Source organism: Sceloporus undulatus, chromosome 2 (assembly GCF_019175285.1).
Source record: "Sceloporus undulatus isolate JIND9_A2432 ecotype Alabama chromosome 2, SceUnd_v1.1, whole genome shotgun sequence".
In the NCBI taxonomy this organism is placed as follows: domain Eukaryota; kingdom Metazoa; phylum Chordata; class Lepidosauria; order Squamata; family Phrynosomatidae; genus Sceloporus; species Sceloporus undulatus.
Window position 1 is genome coordinate 55,957,850 of NC_056523.1, and position 17,486 is coordinate 55,975,335.

The following is a 17,486-nucleotide window of genomic DNA, read 5'->3' on the forward strand; positions in this document are numbered from 1 at the left end:
ATGCTAGCAAGGGCTGTTAAGAGCTGCACCCAAATAACCACATGCCCTGCTCTAGCAGAAGATGGGAAATCATCGGGAAGATCTCTGATTGCCTCAAATTCTGGGACACCAAGGCAAAGAACAATAAAGAAGAGAAAGTACATACAGGGAAGTACTGGGAAAATGAGCTTAGCATTAAAAATAATTACTGTTTTCATTGTACATTCAGGTAGTACATTTGTTCTGTGGTTTTGTTCAAAATTTCCCCAGACTGTTTTATAAAAAATGATATCCACAATAGTTTAAAATGGCTACAAAATTCAGGAGCAGAACCACTTAAGAATGCTTCATGCATACAGATTATGTAAAAGTTTCCACTATTTCACCTACCAAAGTTTACCACTATTCCTTTCAAGACAAGGAGAGCATTTATTTCACAATGTCAGTCTAAATAATTGACAAAGCTGGGTGACAGATTAAAAACCAACAACAAAATAACCCCAGCTAAATGCTTTTATTTTGTACAACCATTATTTTAATTAATGTTCTCTTGGTAGTTGCTAAAATCTCAACTCAAGTTGTCAGAGGTTTGATAATGTCTCTTCCTGCTTATTAAGAAAGTAAGACTAAAAATAATATTTTTTTCATTTCTGGTAGTTTAGCTTTTAGTAGGACAAATATTTTTCAACAAAGCAGAATTACAGAGCCATAGCCTACAGGAAAAAATTGACTTATTTGTAGAATTAAGAATCTCAAACATTTGTAATTTATTTTCAGACTCATTTGACAAGGAGGCTACAAAATAAATGAAGTGCAGTCATCTCTCTTTATCCTTCTTCATATATGCTAATAATAAAATTAACAACCTGAAAGACATTCTCCCTCTTATTGCCAAAATATGCAACTTCTATTTCAGTGAAGTATAGCAGTCATAAACCCATTATGAATAGGTCTGATGACTCTCTTAGGGGCAAAACAGATGGCCCCGAAGGGGTTGTGTGATGCAGCCCCTGAGAGATCAGGATTGGGGTCACAGCAACTGCATGCTGCAGCCCAATCCAGTCAGCTTCTGCCTCAAATAGGAGCGGAAAAAGTTTGCTTTTATTTGGGGTGGAATAAAGCTGCCCTTTCTGCCATGGTGGTAGCTTTTCAGCATTTCTGCAGTGCGATGCTTGTAAACAACTGCACTGATAAATGCCATGAAGCTGCACGTGCGCTGAATGAATGCCACGCCCCCATGCTGCGCCCAAGCCAGTGCTTACTGCCGGTCTGTTTTGGCCCAACGTCTTCCTACGCTGCAAGCACAGTAAAGTTTTACCACTCATTTTCTTTCTCATCATAGGTTTGAGCAGCTAGTTAGAATACAACATCACTCCCATTGATGGGAGTGTTTCTCCTATCAATATTGCTCAAACTTAAACTGTTCTTGAAAGAGATTCTCTCTTGCCTTACAAAACAGACAAATATATTATATGAACTGATTTAAAAACACAGATAGTTATCTTCCTATTACAGCCACAGAACTCTGTTGTCAACAGTGGACTACTTTATTTATAGAAAAGTTAAGGGTAATCAACCCAAAAAGTGAATCAGGTAAACACTAGGCCAAAATACATGCCAAACGGAATCCTTGATTCTCTCCTGAGAGGAGAGGCAAATTTAACTTGGATTTTTCATTTCCTATTTTGTTTTATTTTATTTATTTTCCTACATATTTGGAGTACAGCTGCTTTCTCAAGGTTGGCAAGAGAATGTCAGTGCTGCAAATAAAATCCACACTCCCATCTGTGCCAGAAAGAAAATGCTAGATGTCAAGGCTGACCTGAGTGGCATCAACGAAAAGTCAAAATAATTGAAATCTGACACCACACATTTGAAACAGCTGGATTTAAATGTCTGATGGAATAAGAATATGTCTAATATTCGTTAGGCCTCTTAATTTGTTCCTGAATACAGTGAAAGGACAAATAAATCACAGAATTTTGGACTGCTTTGCAGAAGTTGCTCCATCTTCCTTCTTGAGCCACTGATGCATGAGGCTTGTACTGGACCTCTTAGATGGTGCTGTTTGGATGAATTGACTGGACCATCTTGGTATGTCATCTTCTTTCTCCTCTTCTTTCTTGGGAGATTTGTTTTTTAACCAGTTCAACATAATTTTGCTGCTTGCACTAACTTTGGTCTCCTAAAAACACATAAAAAATGATGGTGTGTGTGTGTGTGTGTGTCACTATTATGAATAATGAATATAAGTTTCATCTGGAACTGAAGACTAATTCAGTTAACCTCCCTAATACACAGTAATGATGTTTCCTGGAGTTTTCAGAATGTAAGTGAAGTGAAGTATGTTTTGCTGGGGGGAAAAATAAGCGTAGAATTTTTCTAAAATAAATTATGCAGAATGAAAAGTTGGCTTTGTGGTTGGAGAATGGAACCTAAAGTCTTTTCTAGCCTTACTAAGATCTTTTCAAATAACCCAGAAAAGTCTGATGAAGACTGGTACACATTCACTCTAGTTCTGTTCAGGTGCTTAGGAAACATGTTGATATAGCATGCGAAGAGGTGAGTGAGCTAGTCCCTTCCTCATGCGGATAGTGATGAATCTGGGGGAAAATAGGGTTCTCAATCATATGATGGGTCTCTATAATGAAGTAAAAGCTCTCCTATTCAGACTTGTCAGTTTCCATGTGGAAAGAACAACAGAACTGGAGACAGAGGGATGGAGGAGGCTAGCATGCACCTATCTGTTAAAAATGCTTCCTAAACACCTGAACAGATCTTCTGTGATTTGTGCTTGTTTCCCAATTAATCTGTAACATAAACACAATTACTATTTCATAGAGAAGCTTAAACTGTAACATGAAGTTATCAGACATAATATTAAACACCAGAGATCTTAAGACACAAATGTGGCAGAAATGTGTTACCAGACCATACCTTCTTCAGGTCCAGTTCAATGGGTACAATGCATTCTGGTGTATTGTTTCGGGAATTGTTCACTATGGTTGCAACTGGATGGAATGCAAGGTTTTCTATGGGATATATAAGCTTAAGTGCTTCTTGTGAGGGTATTTCAGCAAAGTCTAACCATTTTCTAACTGCGTCATCCCCATCTAGGATAGCTGGCATCCTAAAATAAAAATGCAAATGTGGCAAGGAAATCCCTAAAGTAGTCTATAACATTTAACAAATGACACACAGTCGAAGCATCAATAAGAATCCACACACATACCCCCCCCCCCCAAATCAGGATGGAGATCGAGGGAGAATTTATCAAGAAAAATTTGCATAGATTGACAAGGTCATGCAACAGATTAAGAATAATTAATATGACTGCCATCAAAGACAGCATTAACACAGTGAAAACTGGACACACAAATTAAGTCACTACTAGTGAGATGCTCATCTCTGAGATGAATAATTTTAATGGAACAGAAAGACTTTTTTACTTGTACATTTCACCTTCATTTCAATTTATCTAAACATATACAACCACACTAACAAGTATAGAGAGCAAAAAACAAGGCACAGAAAGTGAAGCATTATCTCCAGCTATCTCCTTTATTACAGTATGTTCTTCAAGAAACCTCTCTATATTTATTCTCTCTTACCTGTTATGAATAGCGCTTACAGCATTAGAAGCATTTACTGTGATGATGGTGTAGCTGTACAGTGCTTCTCCTCCATTAAGAGGCTCCCAGCAATCGAAAATGCCAGCCATGGTGAGTAGCCTCCTGCTCTCCTTCAAATCCTCATCCTCATCCTTCACATCAGGTTTACTGAACTGCAGAATGAAGAGATCACATGATTAAAAATTTACTTTTAGCAGGTGCACAAATCCTTCCAGAACAAGTGAAACACCACCTCTCTGGATAGATGAACCACCCATCTGTAGTTCTTCTTGCTGGCAATGAGTACCAGCTTGTTAGCCCTTATCTGGTGCATCACTACTTCTAAGCCACAATATCTGCAATTCATCATATAAGCCAAGGCAAGATAGTGCACATCCACATACTGAACTGTTGAACTAAGTGAATCCAGGACATATTGAACTGAGCGAGTCCACAAACAATGCCATCTTTAAAGTGTTTAGCAAGTAGGTCACACAAGGTTGCAAAGCACTCTCTGACAGCACCCTGTGAACCAAGGTGAGATATGCTCTGAATCACTAAAAAGCTTCCCTTGGATGGAATTCAAAGAACTCAAAGATGAGAAAGGAATATTTCTTCTTCACTGGCATCTTCACTATACCTAAAGTAGGCTCAATATTGAGCATTTAACTGGACTTGCTCAGATTTGCACTGAGATAGCCACCAAGGTGTGCTCTAGTACATTCTTTCTCTACATCATCACATGAGCTCACTGATCCAGGTCAAGTACTAGAAGAACAAGTGGCCTCAGTGGCACAGAATACCTTTTGATAATTACGAACCCTTCCAAATAGAGAAATTCTGGCTACATGCTCTTGCAATCGCAAGATTAGATTACTACAATGTACTGGATTGTGGGGTGGGGTCTGCCTTTGAAGACTGCTCAGAAACTGCAGTTGACTCAATACACGGCTACTAGGTGGCTAATCAAAACCAGGCATTGGGAACACAGATCATGGCCCACCAAAATACTTACTGGTGATGTTTACTTTCAAACCATTTTATGGCTTTGGACCTGGATAACTTGAGGCAAAATCTTCTCCCACATTTGCATGGGGTTCATCCAGGACCAAGTTCCAGGCTAGTAGCACAGCTGTTTGTTCTAATACATCTATATTCTTTATTCTTCAAAATGTTTGGTGCTTTTCCCCAGCTGCTTGGAAGCAAAGCTTTAGGCTTAGAAGCATCTTCTCCCCTCTCTTCACATTACAGCCTTTCAACCAAGTTGTTCATGTAGGTTTTCTGACAGTGCTCATACTACAATACCAGAGGGCAACAGGAATTGAAAGGAGAAAGACTGAAAACATAGTGCCTGTGCATTTCATTCTGACAAGCTTGGGAATCATATCGCTGGCTTGCTCCCCTTTTCCAAACCAGCATCTGTTGCCACACAAAAGATAAAAAAAAAAAAAAAAAAGGGGGGGGGGGCAACACTAGTACCTATATCTGACTTGGCTTTTTTAGATAAGTTATTTATTTCCCAAAACACCAGTCAATACCTGTATATATGTTATGCAGAGAACCTGGCCTATATGTATGTGATGTAATACCTTCAAGCATCTGCTTAATCACATGAAATAGAATGGAATAGAATAAAGGACATACTTTCTGAAACAAAGTGGACATTAGTGCAGAGAGGTAAAAGCGAGTGTGGACCTTAGCATCAGTACTATTATTTCTCTAATGTTGTACCGTTTCTTGATCATTCTGGGGAAAATAAATGAAATAGGGTTGCTTCTGTCCATTACGTTGTTGCCACTCATAATAACCGTCAGCCAGCACCACACAGCGTTTGCCTTTTACAAGGGGTCCCTTTGGAAACAGAGAGAGAGAAAGAGAAAGGAGAAGAAATATCAGTTCATGCAAATAGCAGCTTCATACACATTTAAAAACAGACATTTGTTTTTAACAGACAATGGTAGGATTTAGTAGTAGCTTATATTAGATCCTATGAAGAGCAAATGTGTTTTTATGCAAGCTGCAGAAAAAGAGATTCCACCTCAACATTAGGAGGAACTTCCTGACAGTAAGGGCTGTTCGACAGTGGAACACACTCCCTCGGAGTGCAGTGGAGTCTCCTTCTTTGGAGGTCTTTAAGCAGAGGCTGGATGGCCATCTGTCAGGGATGCATTGATTGAGAGTTCCTGCATGGCAGGGGGTTGGACTGGATGGCCCTTGTGGTCTCTTCCAACTCTACGATTCTGATTCTAGAAGGTTGCAAACAGAGCCTGCTGACATGTCTCTCATTTGTTTTCACTATAGTCATAAGGAAAGAAACTTTAAATGACTAGTTATACTTGTTGTGACTTTCATGACCTTATAGGGATTCCTCAACATTCATTGTAAGCTAATAATAATAATAATAATAATAAGGCTTTATTTATATACCGCTTTTCCAATTATCAAAGCGGTGCACATCAAGAATATAGTTACATTCAGTTTAAAAAAAATATAAAATCTACAAATATTAATATACATAAAAACACATCTGAAGATCTATCAGTCTATAAAGTGCAATAAAGTGTAATTCTGTCAAGAATAATGACTACAAAGAGTCAGGTGGGTATCCTAATTGAAATAAATGTGTCTTCAAAGCCTTCTTGAAGGCATCTACAGTGGAGGAGGCTCGAATTTCGTCAGGGAGGTTGTTCCAGAGAGTCGGTGCTGTCGATGTATATGACCTCTTGTGAGTTGTTGACAATCTCACTCTCGGACATTCTAATAGATGTTTTCCTGATATTCTGAGAGTGCGGGACGGATTGTGTGAGAGAAGGCACTCCTTCAAGTGAAGGTTCAGTTACCATACTATACTATGAATAATTTTTTAGCTGGAAATGACTTCGTATCTTTAGGCTGACAGGGGTCTATATTTGCAGAAATTTTCTGTAGCATTCAGTGGTATTTTCATGTATCAGCTAGATTTGCAGCAGTAGGCTTTCACAGCATAAATATTTTGAAGTCTTAGTGTTATGTCGCCTCACTGAGGAGGATAAATACAAAGGGGAATCTGCTGTGTGTTTATGTTTCATCCCTTGCTTGCTGCAAATTAGATGGCCTTGTTTAATACAGTGATAGTGCCTCGTAAATGTCCTATAACTGCACTAGGCTTTTGTGCAGCCAAAATTAGCCTCATGGAACTGTTCGTACATTATGGTTTCTGAATATCTGAGGTGAAAGGACAAAAATCCCCTCCAATCCCCAATTAGCATTCTGCTCCTTAATGGGAGTTTGTGAGTGTTTCAGTTATTTTTCAAAGCTCACTATTACAAGTAGTACAAATCCAATTTAAGAAATGTTGTTGTTATATGCCTTCAAGACATTTCCAATCTATCACAGTTTTTTGTTGGGAAGATTTATTCAAAGGAGGGTTTGCTTTTGCCTTTCCTCTGAGGCTGAAAGAGTGTGAATTGCCCAAGGAAAGTGGGTTCATAGCTGAGCAAGGATTCAAACCCTGGTCTCCAGAGCCATACTCCAGCACTCAAATCACTACATCATACTTCCTTGCCATTATTATCATTAATAACCTTATTGGCAATTAATAGATTGCCTCTGTCCTTATTTTTATATTTCTGTTTTTGATGTTCATCTTTCTAAGGAGCACACTATATTGTATTTCTTTATCAGGCTAAAAGAAAGGGTCCCCTCTCCTGTATTTTCAAATGTATTTTCTAATACTAACCCAGCCTCCAATCACCCAGTGGGATGAGATTACAGGCCACATTCTAGTGATCTCCCAGGAGTCTTATTTAGCTTTTACTTTGGGAATTATGGTCCGAAAAAGTAATGTTTACAAGCTCTGGATTGGAACCTGCACCTATAACAGAGAAATACATATAAGGACAGATAAGGGAGGATTCTTTATTGTTCCCTGGATTTGGCTTAATCATGTTCAAATAGATGAAGGACAGGGTTGCCAGATTAGAACTGAAAAGGGCTCCTATACCTTTAACAGTTAAAAAATGGGATATAAGGAGAATAAGGTAAAAGAGTTAAAACATGACATGATTTAGGTATCTGAAGTGTATATTAAGATGGGATACCATATAAATAAATAGAAACATATCTTTTATGCAGAGAACAACTTGTATGACATTAGATAGTAAATTTTATCAGTAAATAATGAAGATCAATACATTATTAATTAATATTGTAATAACGTAAAGCTTAATATATTGGTTGGAAAGAGATTTATACAACTATGGATATTACACCAAGTATAGTATGTTTTATTATGTAGAGATATTTAATTTTTTAAAAAACCCAAGCAGGTGTAAGAAAAGGGAATTTCAGCAGGTGTTGCTTGTTACCTGGCTTCATGAGAAGCAACACCTGCTGAAATTTCCTCTTCTTTACAACCATTATAAAGATAAAGGAGCATCAGTTATATTTACAAACATAAAAAGGAATCTAGAAAATGGAGGAGGAGTGGACAGCTGAGCATCCAGAGCAAGAAGAAGTAGAATTCGCCTAAGTGGCCCAACCACACTGGCCTAACAGCTGTGTTAACAATATTTGAGTAGATTCTTCCATTCTGTCAAAAACAGCTATAATACAAGAAATGAACAAGATCTTAGATATTAACTTGAAAATGACACCAGAAAGAATGTTATTGGGGAAGTTTGAAGACGAACTTAATAGAAAATATGGGAAAGTACTGATGTATATGGTTACTACCGCTAGAATTTTATATGACCAAAAATGGAAAGCCAAAGAAGTTCATAAGGTAAAAGAGTGGATAAATTATTTATATGATTCGTTGGTAGTGGATAGATTAACTTGTATAATGAAAAATGATTCAATGGAGAAGACCTCTATAGAATGGGATGATGTGAGAAAGTATATAAAAGAGAAATGGGGGAACCTCCTGATTATAATTGATGATGGAAATGGATAATATCAATCTACAGCAGTGAATAATTGAATAACGGAAAGAAAGATAACCTAAATTACATGCAGTGACAGTTGATCAATCTAAAGTGACTGAAAAGGGTTAATAAAGTTATATTTGAAGAACAATTTAAATGATAGATAAAAATAAGATGTGAAATGGTTATATAAGCGACTCTTAGGGGGAACTAGTGGTAATAGGGGATTGAATAGGAAAACATGTCATTTGAGATTGAGTAGCATTGTAGTGATAAAAGAGTCTAAACAAAATGTAGAACATAGTTTTGAGATTGTAAGCCTGAGGGCAGGAAAATGTCTAATTACCAAACTGTAAGCCGCTCTGATAGCCTTTTGGCTGAAGAGCGGGGTATAAATAACTACTACTACTACTACTACTACTACTATTATTATTATAGTTATGTTATAAGAAAGTAGACTGATCTCTGTTTTTTTCTAATGCTGGTGGTGCAAGTCATATGAATGAGAACAGAGACTGACTGAACACAGAACAAGCTGTGACCAGGGAAAGTTAGGAAGGGAAGGAACAGCAAGGGAGAAGAAGATGGTGAATGTAAGTGTGAAGAGTGAAAGCATGAAGTGTATGAGAGAGGCTAGAGATAGAGGCTGAGAGAGGAGAGGAGTGGAATGAAAATATAGGGATTGGTTAGGAGACAGGGTGAAAAGTAACAGTAGACGTAGTGTGTAACTAGAGAGGAGTAGGAAAGGAGATGGAGGTTAGGGGAGGGAAGGGGAGAGGGAAATTTCCCGGTCCAAATGTGATGATTGGTGCATTCGAGATGTGTAAGGAAAAAGCTTATATGATGAATGTTTGTGATTTGTAAATATATGAAGTTTATTAATAAAAAGAATTTTTTTAAAAGCAGCTGCTTTTGGTGGAAAGAAGGTAGTACAGAAAGAAAAGAAGGATAAAGTTTCCAACCTGAACAGTGTTTTCTTATCAGAGTGGTGTCTAGGGCAGAAATGGGCCGAAGGTCATTTTTCTCTGAAGAAAATATTAATCAGAACAAATCTTTTAGTGAGGTTTATGGACCTCCACTTGCACTATTGTATTTCTAAACACCTTCCACACAGTCAGGATTATTTGTGTTTACTCTATTGTAACCTGCACAGAGACCAAGCAGCAGGTTATCTCAAAGCTGCTCTGTCAAGTGTACCATGTGAAATGCTATCACCTGGTGGGCTCTTCCCTTACAGAAAAATCAAGAGGCTGGGTTCACAGCATGCAGTACAGAGTTATTTACATTTGGTGAAGCAGGGCAACTGTTACAGATGCTTCTGTGGAAAAGCTTCCATTTTTGTGGGAGTTTTTACCTGGTTCAAAAACATGAATGGAATTGGCATGGCAGGGGAGAAACCAAACATATTTCAAATAAACAAGAACTAACCTTGTACGAGAGTTTCTCCATCATGGTATCACTACGGCAATTGGCAGTGTTGTACTGCATTTTAGATGGGTCAGATTCCTTGAACCAGGCTGGAACCAGCCCCCAACGCATGGCCATAAGCATACGCTCGGAAGAGCTGGCATCCTTTCATAAAGCATAAAAAGAAAGAAACCCTGAGGGAAAGTATCCACAAACACACATAAAGACTGCAAAATCTATGTATGTGCAGAGCTGATGAGGACAGCATAGAGACTTTTTAAAGCACAAAAACCCTGCTGCTGTAGGAACAAAGTACAAAAGGGGCTCAATCTAGAAGCCCCCCTTCTAAATCAGCAGGATTTTTATCTTTCAAAAACTGCACACACAAGCCATAGTTATTTTGCTGAAGTGTGTTTTTTATACCCATCTGCACATGCAGCTTCCCATCCAACCAGGGATATGTGCTTCCACATGCATCTCTCAGCTAGTGAAAAGCTATACCATATTGTGCCCTGTTTTTTTTTTTTGGGGGGGGGGGGGTTTTGCTGTGGAACTGACAGGTTCCAGTCAAGTCAGTTGCTGAACGCTGATTAGAAAACCAAACCACAGTAATAGTAATTATCAAAGAATCATAGAGTTGGAGGAGACCACAAGGGCCATCCAGTCCAACCCCCTGCCATGCAGAAACTCCCATTCAAAGCATACCCAACAAATAGCCATCCACCTCTGTAAAAATAGTTTAGTTCTGTTGGGATGAATATTTTCCATGTATACAGAGTATGATTACAAATACTACAGCAAAACAAAAAATGCAAGGAAAATATTCAAGTAAACATGACATTAAATATAGCTAAGCAAGTCACATTACAGCAGAGCACATTAAATCAGGTTATAAATAGAACAATTAAAACACCATTTAATATAATAGCTGAATTGCTAACAATAATTACCTCCTCTCACAGTCAAGAGGAATTGAGTTCTAGACTACTCTTTAGTTTGTAGCTACAGTCTTAATTAGGGGAGTAGCTAGGCATTTTTAAAAATGGTTCTCTGTGCCCTTGAGAAGCCACGTACCTGTACTTGAATAATCACTGGACAAAGCCACTTATGCATGTCTGCCTAGATATTATTCTTACTGCGCTTAATGGAACCTTTGGATTATGCAATTAGGGCTCTAACTTAAGACTGCATTTGGTACATCACAGATGAAGGATATTTACGGTACCCCTATGGAAGCGGTTGGGCAGGGACTCCCATCATTGATATTCACTGACTATGCTTGTTAGGAATTATGGGAATTCTGGCCCAACTTCTGCAGGACCACATATTTCCTACCCCTGTTATAAACAAGTGTCTTTAAAATGCTTGCTCAGGTGTCTCATATCCTTCCAAAAATAGACCATCCATTATAGCACAAATCACCACATTATAGCACAACTACCAGGAAGTAAGACCCATTGAACATAACAGGATTTACTTATAGGTAGACATGCATACCATTTTAATGTTAAATAATGTTTAGGTACTGCTCTTGTGAACATTTTGTGGAAGTAAGCCCCAGTAATAGAGTGGCACTGTACTCTTAGATTTGTAAACATGGATCGCACAACAAGACCTGCCCACTTCAAGTGTACCTTCTACTCTTTATATGAGTCATTTCTTCCACTTTTCACAGTACAGACAATTGAAACATACCAAGGGGTTTCACTTCTTCATTTTGACAAAGTTTAGTCAAATTTACTTTCATTGCTACTTCTTGAGTGACTTGTTTTCAAAGAGTTAAAAACAAGTGCTAAAATAGTCTTATTGCCTTGAAACTTTAAAACACATATGCAGTGCTAAACATTAGAAAATACTACGTTCCTAATTCAATAATCAACAGATATCTCTTAGTTAATGGTAAAAAGCACTGAAACCAGTTCATTAATTATTATAGTGTAGAGGGGGTATTTTATGGTATGAGCAGGGAGGATGCCTCACCCCCATCTTTCAACCACATGCCATCAATGTAGTATAAGCAATGTTTGACATCCATGTTGCAAGAGTAGTAGTATCAAGAGTAGTATCACTGACTACAAACTCAAATATTTCAAAAATGTCATAACTTTTTTTATTCTTGATCTACAAAGGCAACAGTTGTGTATCTTCTGAAGTCCTGATTGTTAATTTCACTGTAAATTAGAAAGCATGCTTTAACTGCTAATACAGTCAGTCCTCCATATTAGCAGGCTAGCCATCTGCAGATTGGATCATCTATGGATTGCCCTGCCCTATTATCGTCAACAGCGGCACATACCCTTAACACAGGATCGGGCAACCTATAGTCTTCAAGCTGTTGGATCCTAACTCCCACTGTCTCCAACAACTGACTATGCTGGTTAGGGCTGAAGGAAATTGGAGCCCAATAATTTCAGAAAAGGTAGTTTCCTCAATCCTGTTTTGATAATACAGAGGAGAAACACAAGGAGCCTTGCACTTTATTACAACCTCATCTCACTGTTAAAACCATAGATGATGGTAATATTGGTCTTGATGACTTGAATGAATATTTATTAAAGTTTGGTCATATGTGTAAAGCAAAAGTTGCCAAGTGTCTTATTTTGAGGCATACCTCCTCTAAACTTCTCTTTTTTTCTAAAAGATCACAGAAGCATAAAATACAACAGATGTCCCTTACATTAAAATGCTTATGCACCAATGAATTTCATACAGCAGACATCATAGTTCCTCTTATTTGTGGACTGTTGATCTCATGGTCCTAGTTAAGGCACAGAATATGAATGTAAAAACACCAGAAAATAGAAAAGTATCCCCATGAACAATTATTCTAAGCACTATGCAATATCAGACTAACACATAATTTGAATGTTTACCTTTTCAATGTGCTTTCGGGAGAGGAGCACAGGGTTGTTAGACTGTGGGCTCTTATTGTAAGATGGGCTGTACTGGTCAGCATTTTTCCATTCAGGGTGTCTTCTCCTCCCTTGGGTATCACAGTATGCACAGGCACGACGGATACGATCTGCTCCTAGAGAAACAGCTGTGCGACCACACATTCTTCAGCAGCAGCCTATACATTCAAAGCAATGGCCTACAGGCCTTGTTGGGACTCCAGTTCTAAAAACAAATACATAGAGGGAAGCCTTCAACCAGCGGCTTTAAAGTCAGAATGCTCTTGAGTTGACTGTCTCATGTGTAACTTCATTTAAAGTACAATACATATTCTCCTCACAGCACTCCCACAGTGATTAACAAATAGGTAATAAAGTTAAAGTAAATTTTGTTTCAGAAGTATGTATTCACAAGCAGGCTTCTAAAGATGATTCCCACTTTGGGAGAAGTACACGTGGGGCAAATATGTTGTTGTTCGATTATAACTTCAACCAGGTTTAGCCAGCAGTGGTAAGAGACTATGGAAGTGGCTGTCCAAAAATATTTGGAGAGCCACAGTTGTCCATCCATCCCTGTTGTACACAATGACCCTGTACTTTCAGACAAGGGGGCAGGGAGATCAAGGACTTCAGAACTCAAGGATATTAATAAGGCCAAAGGCCTGACTAATCCAGCATCCCATTACCCAGTGTCCAACCATATCCTTATGGGAAGCTGATGAGCTGAACATGAGGGTAGTTTCACCTTCTCACTGTCATTTCCCAGCAAGTGGTATAGTGGGACATGTGGTCTCTGATTTTGGAGGTAACATACAGCCATCATGGAAAGCGGGGATTTTCCTTGAATGTGTCTCAAACCCCTTTTAAGAATATCTGAGCTGGCACTTATCACACAATGCTGCAACCATATGTCAACTATCTACTCTACAAAGTTATACAAAAGCATAATTAATTGTCTGGGGCATAACAGAAAATTGAAAATCTGTCATCTCACTAATATAGACTGAGTATCTCTTATCCAAAATGCTTGGGGTCAGAAGTATTTTGGGTTTGGGACATCTTTGGATTTTTGGAATATTTGTGTGTGTATTGAGATATCTTGAAGATGGGACCCAAACTTAAACACAAAATGCATTTGTACAGTATTTCATATACATATAACCAGAAGGTAATTTTATAAAATATATTAAATAATTTTGTACAGGAATCAAAGTTTGTACAGTGAGCTCTTTGTTTTGGCTAGGGTTTGATTCCAGGACCCTCGTGGATACCAAAATCCATGGATGTTCAAGTCCCATTAAATAATCAGACAGGTCATAGGCCTAAATTTACAGGACCTAGGCAGAGCAGTGGAGGACAGTGGGTCTTGGAGATGTCTCATCCATAGGGTCACCGTAGGTCAGGGTCAACTCGAAGGCAGTTAACAACAATAAATAGTAAAACGGTGTCCCATATTTAAATGGCAAAACTAAGGATTGCTGTTTGGATTTTTAAAAATATATATTTTCAAGTCATGGATAAAAAAATCAGTGCATATGGAGGACTGGCCGTATACACTGAACCATCAGAAAGCAAAGGTGCCACTATCTCAGCCACCCATGTCGACAATCTGTGGTAGTTTGGGATTTGGGAGTATTTCAGATTTCCTGATAAGGGATATTCAACCTGTAATGTCAAAATGTTTGAAGGCACTAAGTATTCACTTACTCACAGTTTTAAGATAGAATGTTTTCTATTTTCTGTGACGGATTTCATGGCTTAAGCATCAGTCAGATTTCCTGTGTCTAATCCATTGTTCTGTTTACCATCTGGCATAAGAGTGCTGGAGAAACCTGAAAGTCTGCACACCTTTCTGTGACATCCTGATCCTAATAAATGTACTGCCTTAATGTGCATCTCTTCCATCTTGGAATCCTACAGTTGGAAGAGACCTCAAGGGCCATCCAGTCCAACCCCTGCCATGAAGGAACACACAATCAAAGCATCCCTGACAGATGGCTATCCAGCCTCCTCCAAAGAAGGAGACTCCACCAAATACTAATGGAGTGTGCTCTTACTGTCAGGACATTCCTTCTAATGTTGAGGTGGAATCTCTTTTCCTGCAGCTTGCATCCGTTGTTCCAAGTCCTATTCTCTGGAGCAGCAGAAAACAAGCTTGTTCTCTCCTCACTATGACACCCCTTCAAATATTTAAACAGGGCTATCATATCACCTCTTAACCTTCTCTTCTCCAGGCTAAACATCCCCAGCTCCCTAAGGCATGGTTTCCAGACCCTTCACCATTTTGGTCGCCCTCCTCTGGACATGCTCCAGCTACTCAACATCCTTTTTGAATTGTGGTGCCCTAAACTGGACACAGTATTCCAGGTAAGGCCCGACCAAAGCAGAACAGAGTGGCACTATCTACTCGCTATACTTCTATTGATGCAGCCTAATATCATATTAGCCTTTTCACCTGCTGCATCACATTACTGATTCCCATTCAGCCTGAGGTCCCCCAAGACTGCTAGATCTCTTCTGCATGTACTGCCCTCAAGCCAGTTTGGAGAGAACCTTTTCAAACCTCTTCCTAATTGCCATTTGTTTCTACCACCCTGAATAATTAAGAGCAGCCAGCAAACTATAGAGACAGCAAGGCGTAGTAGTTTGAGTGTTGGACTAAGGCTCCAGAGGACCTGGGCCCTCGGTCTGGAAAACCCACAGGTGACCTTGGCAAGCCTCACTGTCTCAGCCTTAAAGGAAGCAATGGAAAACGTTCTCTGAATTAAACCTGGCAACAAAATGAAACCCAACCTAGGATAAGAAGCCTTCATGTTTTGCATCAGGAAAACTTCAGTTGGTGTGGAGGCAAAGCAGGCATGCTGGACTCCAAGGAAAGATCTTCTTTGAATTGCAAATGGACATCAAATTTCCCTGGCTTCAGGCAGCCCTCCCTAGCATCTGAACTAGGACCAGGAACAGGAAATGCAGGCCTATGGCTAACACCTTCAATTCCTTAGTCCTGGTTGCCTGAAGAAGAAGAAGAAGAAGAAGCCAGTGTGACTTCGAAAGCTTGCAACGTGTAATTGTGCATTTTGGTTGTCCCGATAAAGGCATCACTGCTTGGGAGCAGTTAAGGGAGAGAAAAACTTACTGACTGGCTGATGAAAATAACTGCACTATACGACTCTCTGATACTGCTGCTGCTGCTGCTAGAAGAAATGGAGGACGTGCCCGGGAAAAGGAGGACACCCCGCCCTAGTAATAAAACACACCGGAGGAGGAGGAGGAGGGCCGCCTGCCTGAGGGAGATGGAGGCAGGGAAGAAGAGGGCGCCTTGCTCACCTGCCTGGAAAGGGAACCGAGCAGGAGCCCGCCTCTTCTTCACGTGAAGCCTTTGCACGTTAGAATGAGCCACCCCCAAACAGCTCAGGCTCCCGCCCTTTCCCTGGAGAGGAATAATAATAACAAAGACAAGGAAAGCAAGCCTCCTCTTTGGGTAGAGCTGAGGAAGAAGGGCTCCCTCTCGCTCGCTCGCTTCTTGGCGCCTCCTTCGCCCAGCTCCGGCCTGGAAGTGGCCCGCCTAGGCCCCAATCAAAGGCCTGGTCCTCCTCCTCCTCGCCTGGCTAGCCTCCCTGGCCCCCCTCTTTGGCTCCGGGGGTGGAGAAAAGAGGCCGCCGCCGCCGCCTCCTCTTCCCTCACGCAAGGCTGGGCCCAGGGGGGCCTTATAAACAAAGGCTGCAGGCATCCTCCGCACAGCAGAATAACCCAGAACAAGAAGGGGAGGGGTGGTTGGAGTCCAGGGCTTTCATGGCCGGCATCCATAGGGCTTTTTGTGGGTTTGGGGGGCTATGTGGCCCTGTTCTGGAAGCGTTTCTTCCAGACGTTTCCCCAGCATCTCTGGCTGACTTCCTCGGAGATTTCTGAAGATGCCAGCCAGAGATGCTGGCGAAACGGGAGGAAGAAACGCTTCCAGAACACGGCCACATAGCCCCCAAAACCCACAAAAATATGTTGTTGTTGTTGTTGTTGTTGTGTGCCCTCGAGTCCCCCTCACCTCAGGGCGACACCTCCAAGGCCCCCTGCGCTGCTTGGAGGAGGCCCACCAAAATGGTGAAGGGCCTGGAAGCCATAAAGCCCTATGAGGAGAGGCTTAGGGAGCTAGGTGTGATTAGCCTGGAGAAGAGAAGGTTAAGAGCTGATATATGGTAGCCCTGTTTAAATATTTGAAAGGATGTCACATTGAGGAGGGAGCAAGCTTGTTTTCTGCTGCTCCAGAGAACAGGACCCAGAGCAATGGATGCAAGCTGCAGGAAAAGAGATTCTGCCTCAACATTAGGGGGAACTTCCTGACTGAGCTATTATTTGATAGTGGAACACACTCCCTTGGTGTTTGGTGGAGTCTCCCTAGGTCTTTAAACAGAGGCTGGATGGCCATCTGTCAGGGATGCATTAACTGTGAGTTCCTGCACGGCAGAATGGGGTTGGACTGGATGGCCCTGGAGGTCTCTTCCAACTCTATGATTCTACTTCCCTCCATTTTTCCTAATATTATTGTCTTTTCTAATGATTCATGTCTTCTCACAATGTGGCCAAAGTATGATAGTCTCAATCATCTTGGCTTCCAGGGCAAATACAAGCTTGGTCTCAGTTATTCGTAACCACAAAGGAAGACAAGGCACCACAAAATGGAAGATCTTCAATGAAAATGGAGG

At 40.2% G+C, this 17,486-nt stretch overlaps 1 protein-coding gene across 5 annotated transcripts; it reads right to left on the reverse strand.

Moving 5' to 3' along the window:
* Window positions 1-478: 478 nt before the first annotated feature.
* On the reverse strand, window positions 479-16,409 carry HMCES (5-hydroxymethylcytosine binding, ES cell specific). Of its 5 annotated transcripts, XM_042454070.1 has the most exons (8): window positions 15,926-16,091; window positions 15,586-15,801; window positions 12,775-13,018; window positions 9,923-10,066; window positions 5,322-5,441; window positions 3,591-3,763; window positions 2,917-3,109; window positions 479-2,164 (listed from the first exon to the last, which is right to left on the reverse strand). In XM_042454070.1, the coding sequence occupies exons 3-8, from the start codon at window positions 12,955-12,957 to the stop codon at window positions 1,952-1,954; spliced, it is 1,026 nt and encodes a 341-aa protein (XP_042310004.1). In that variant the 5' UTR covers window positions 12,958-13,018; window positions 15,586-15,801; window positions 15,926-16,091; the 3' UTR covers window positions 479-1,951. The 5 variants fall into 5 exon arrangements, with proteins under 5 accessions (XP_042310004.1, XP_042310005.1, XP_042310001.1 ...); XM_042454071.1 differs by lacking the exons at window positions 15,586-15,801; window positions 15,926-16,091 and adding an exon at window positions 16,121-16,408; XM_042454067.1 differs by lacking the exons at window positions 15,586-15,801; window positions 15,926-16,091 and adding an exon at window positions 16,117-16,407.
* Between the last annotated feature and the right edge of the window lie 1,077 nt (window positions 16,410-17,486).

What these genes read in the sequence shown, in the direction of transcription:
- HMCES (XM_042454071.1), bottom strand. Translation starts at nt 12,957, where the DNA reads ATGTGTGGTCGCACAGCTGTTTCTCTAGGAGCAGATCGTATCCGTCGT. An exon ending in GTAAGCGCTATTCATAACAG is followed by an intron (nt 3,110 to 3,590) that starts GTAAGAGAGAAT and finishes TTTTTATTTTAG; the next exon opens with GATGCCAGCTATCCTAGATG. An exon ending in TTGAACTGGACCTGAAGAAG is followed by an intron (nt 2,165 to 2,916) that starts GTATGGTCTGGT and finishes ATGTGTTTTTAG; the next exon opens with GAGACCAAAGTTAGTGCAAG.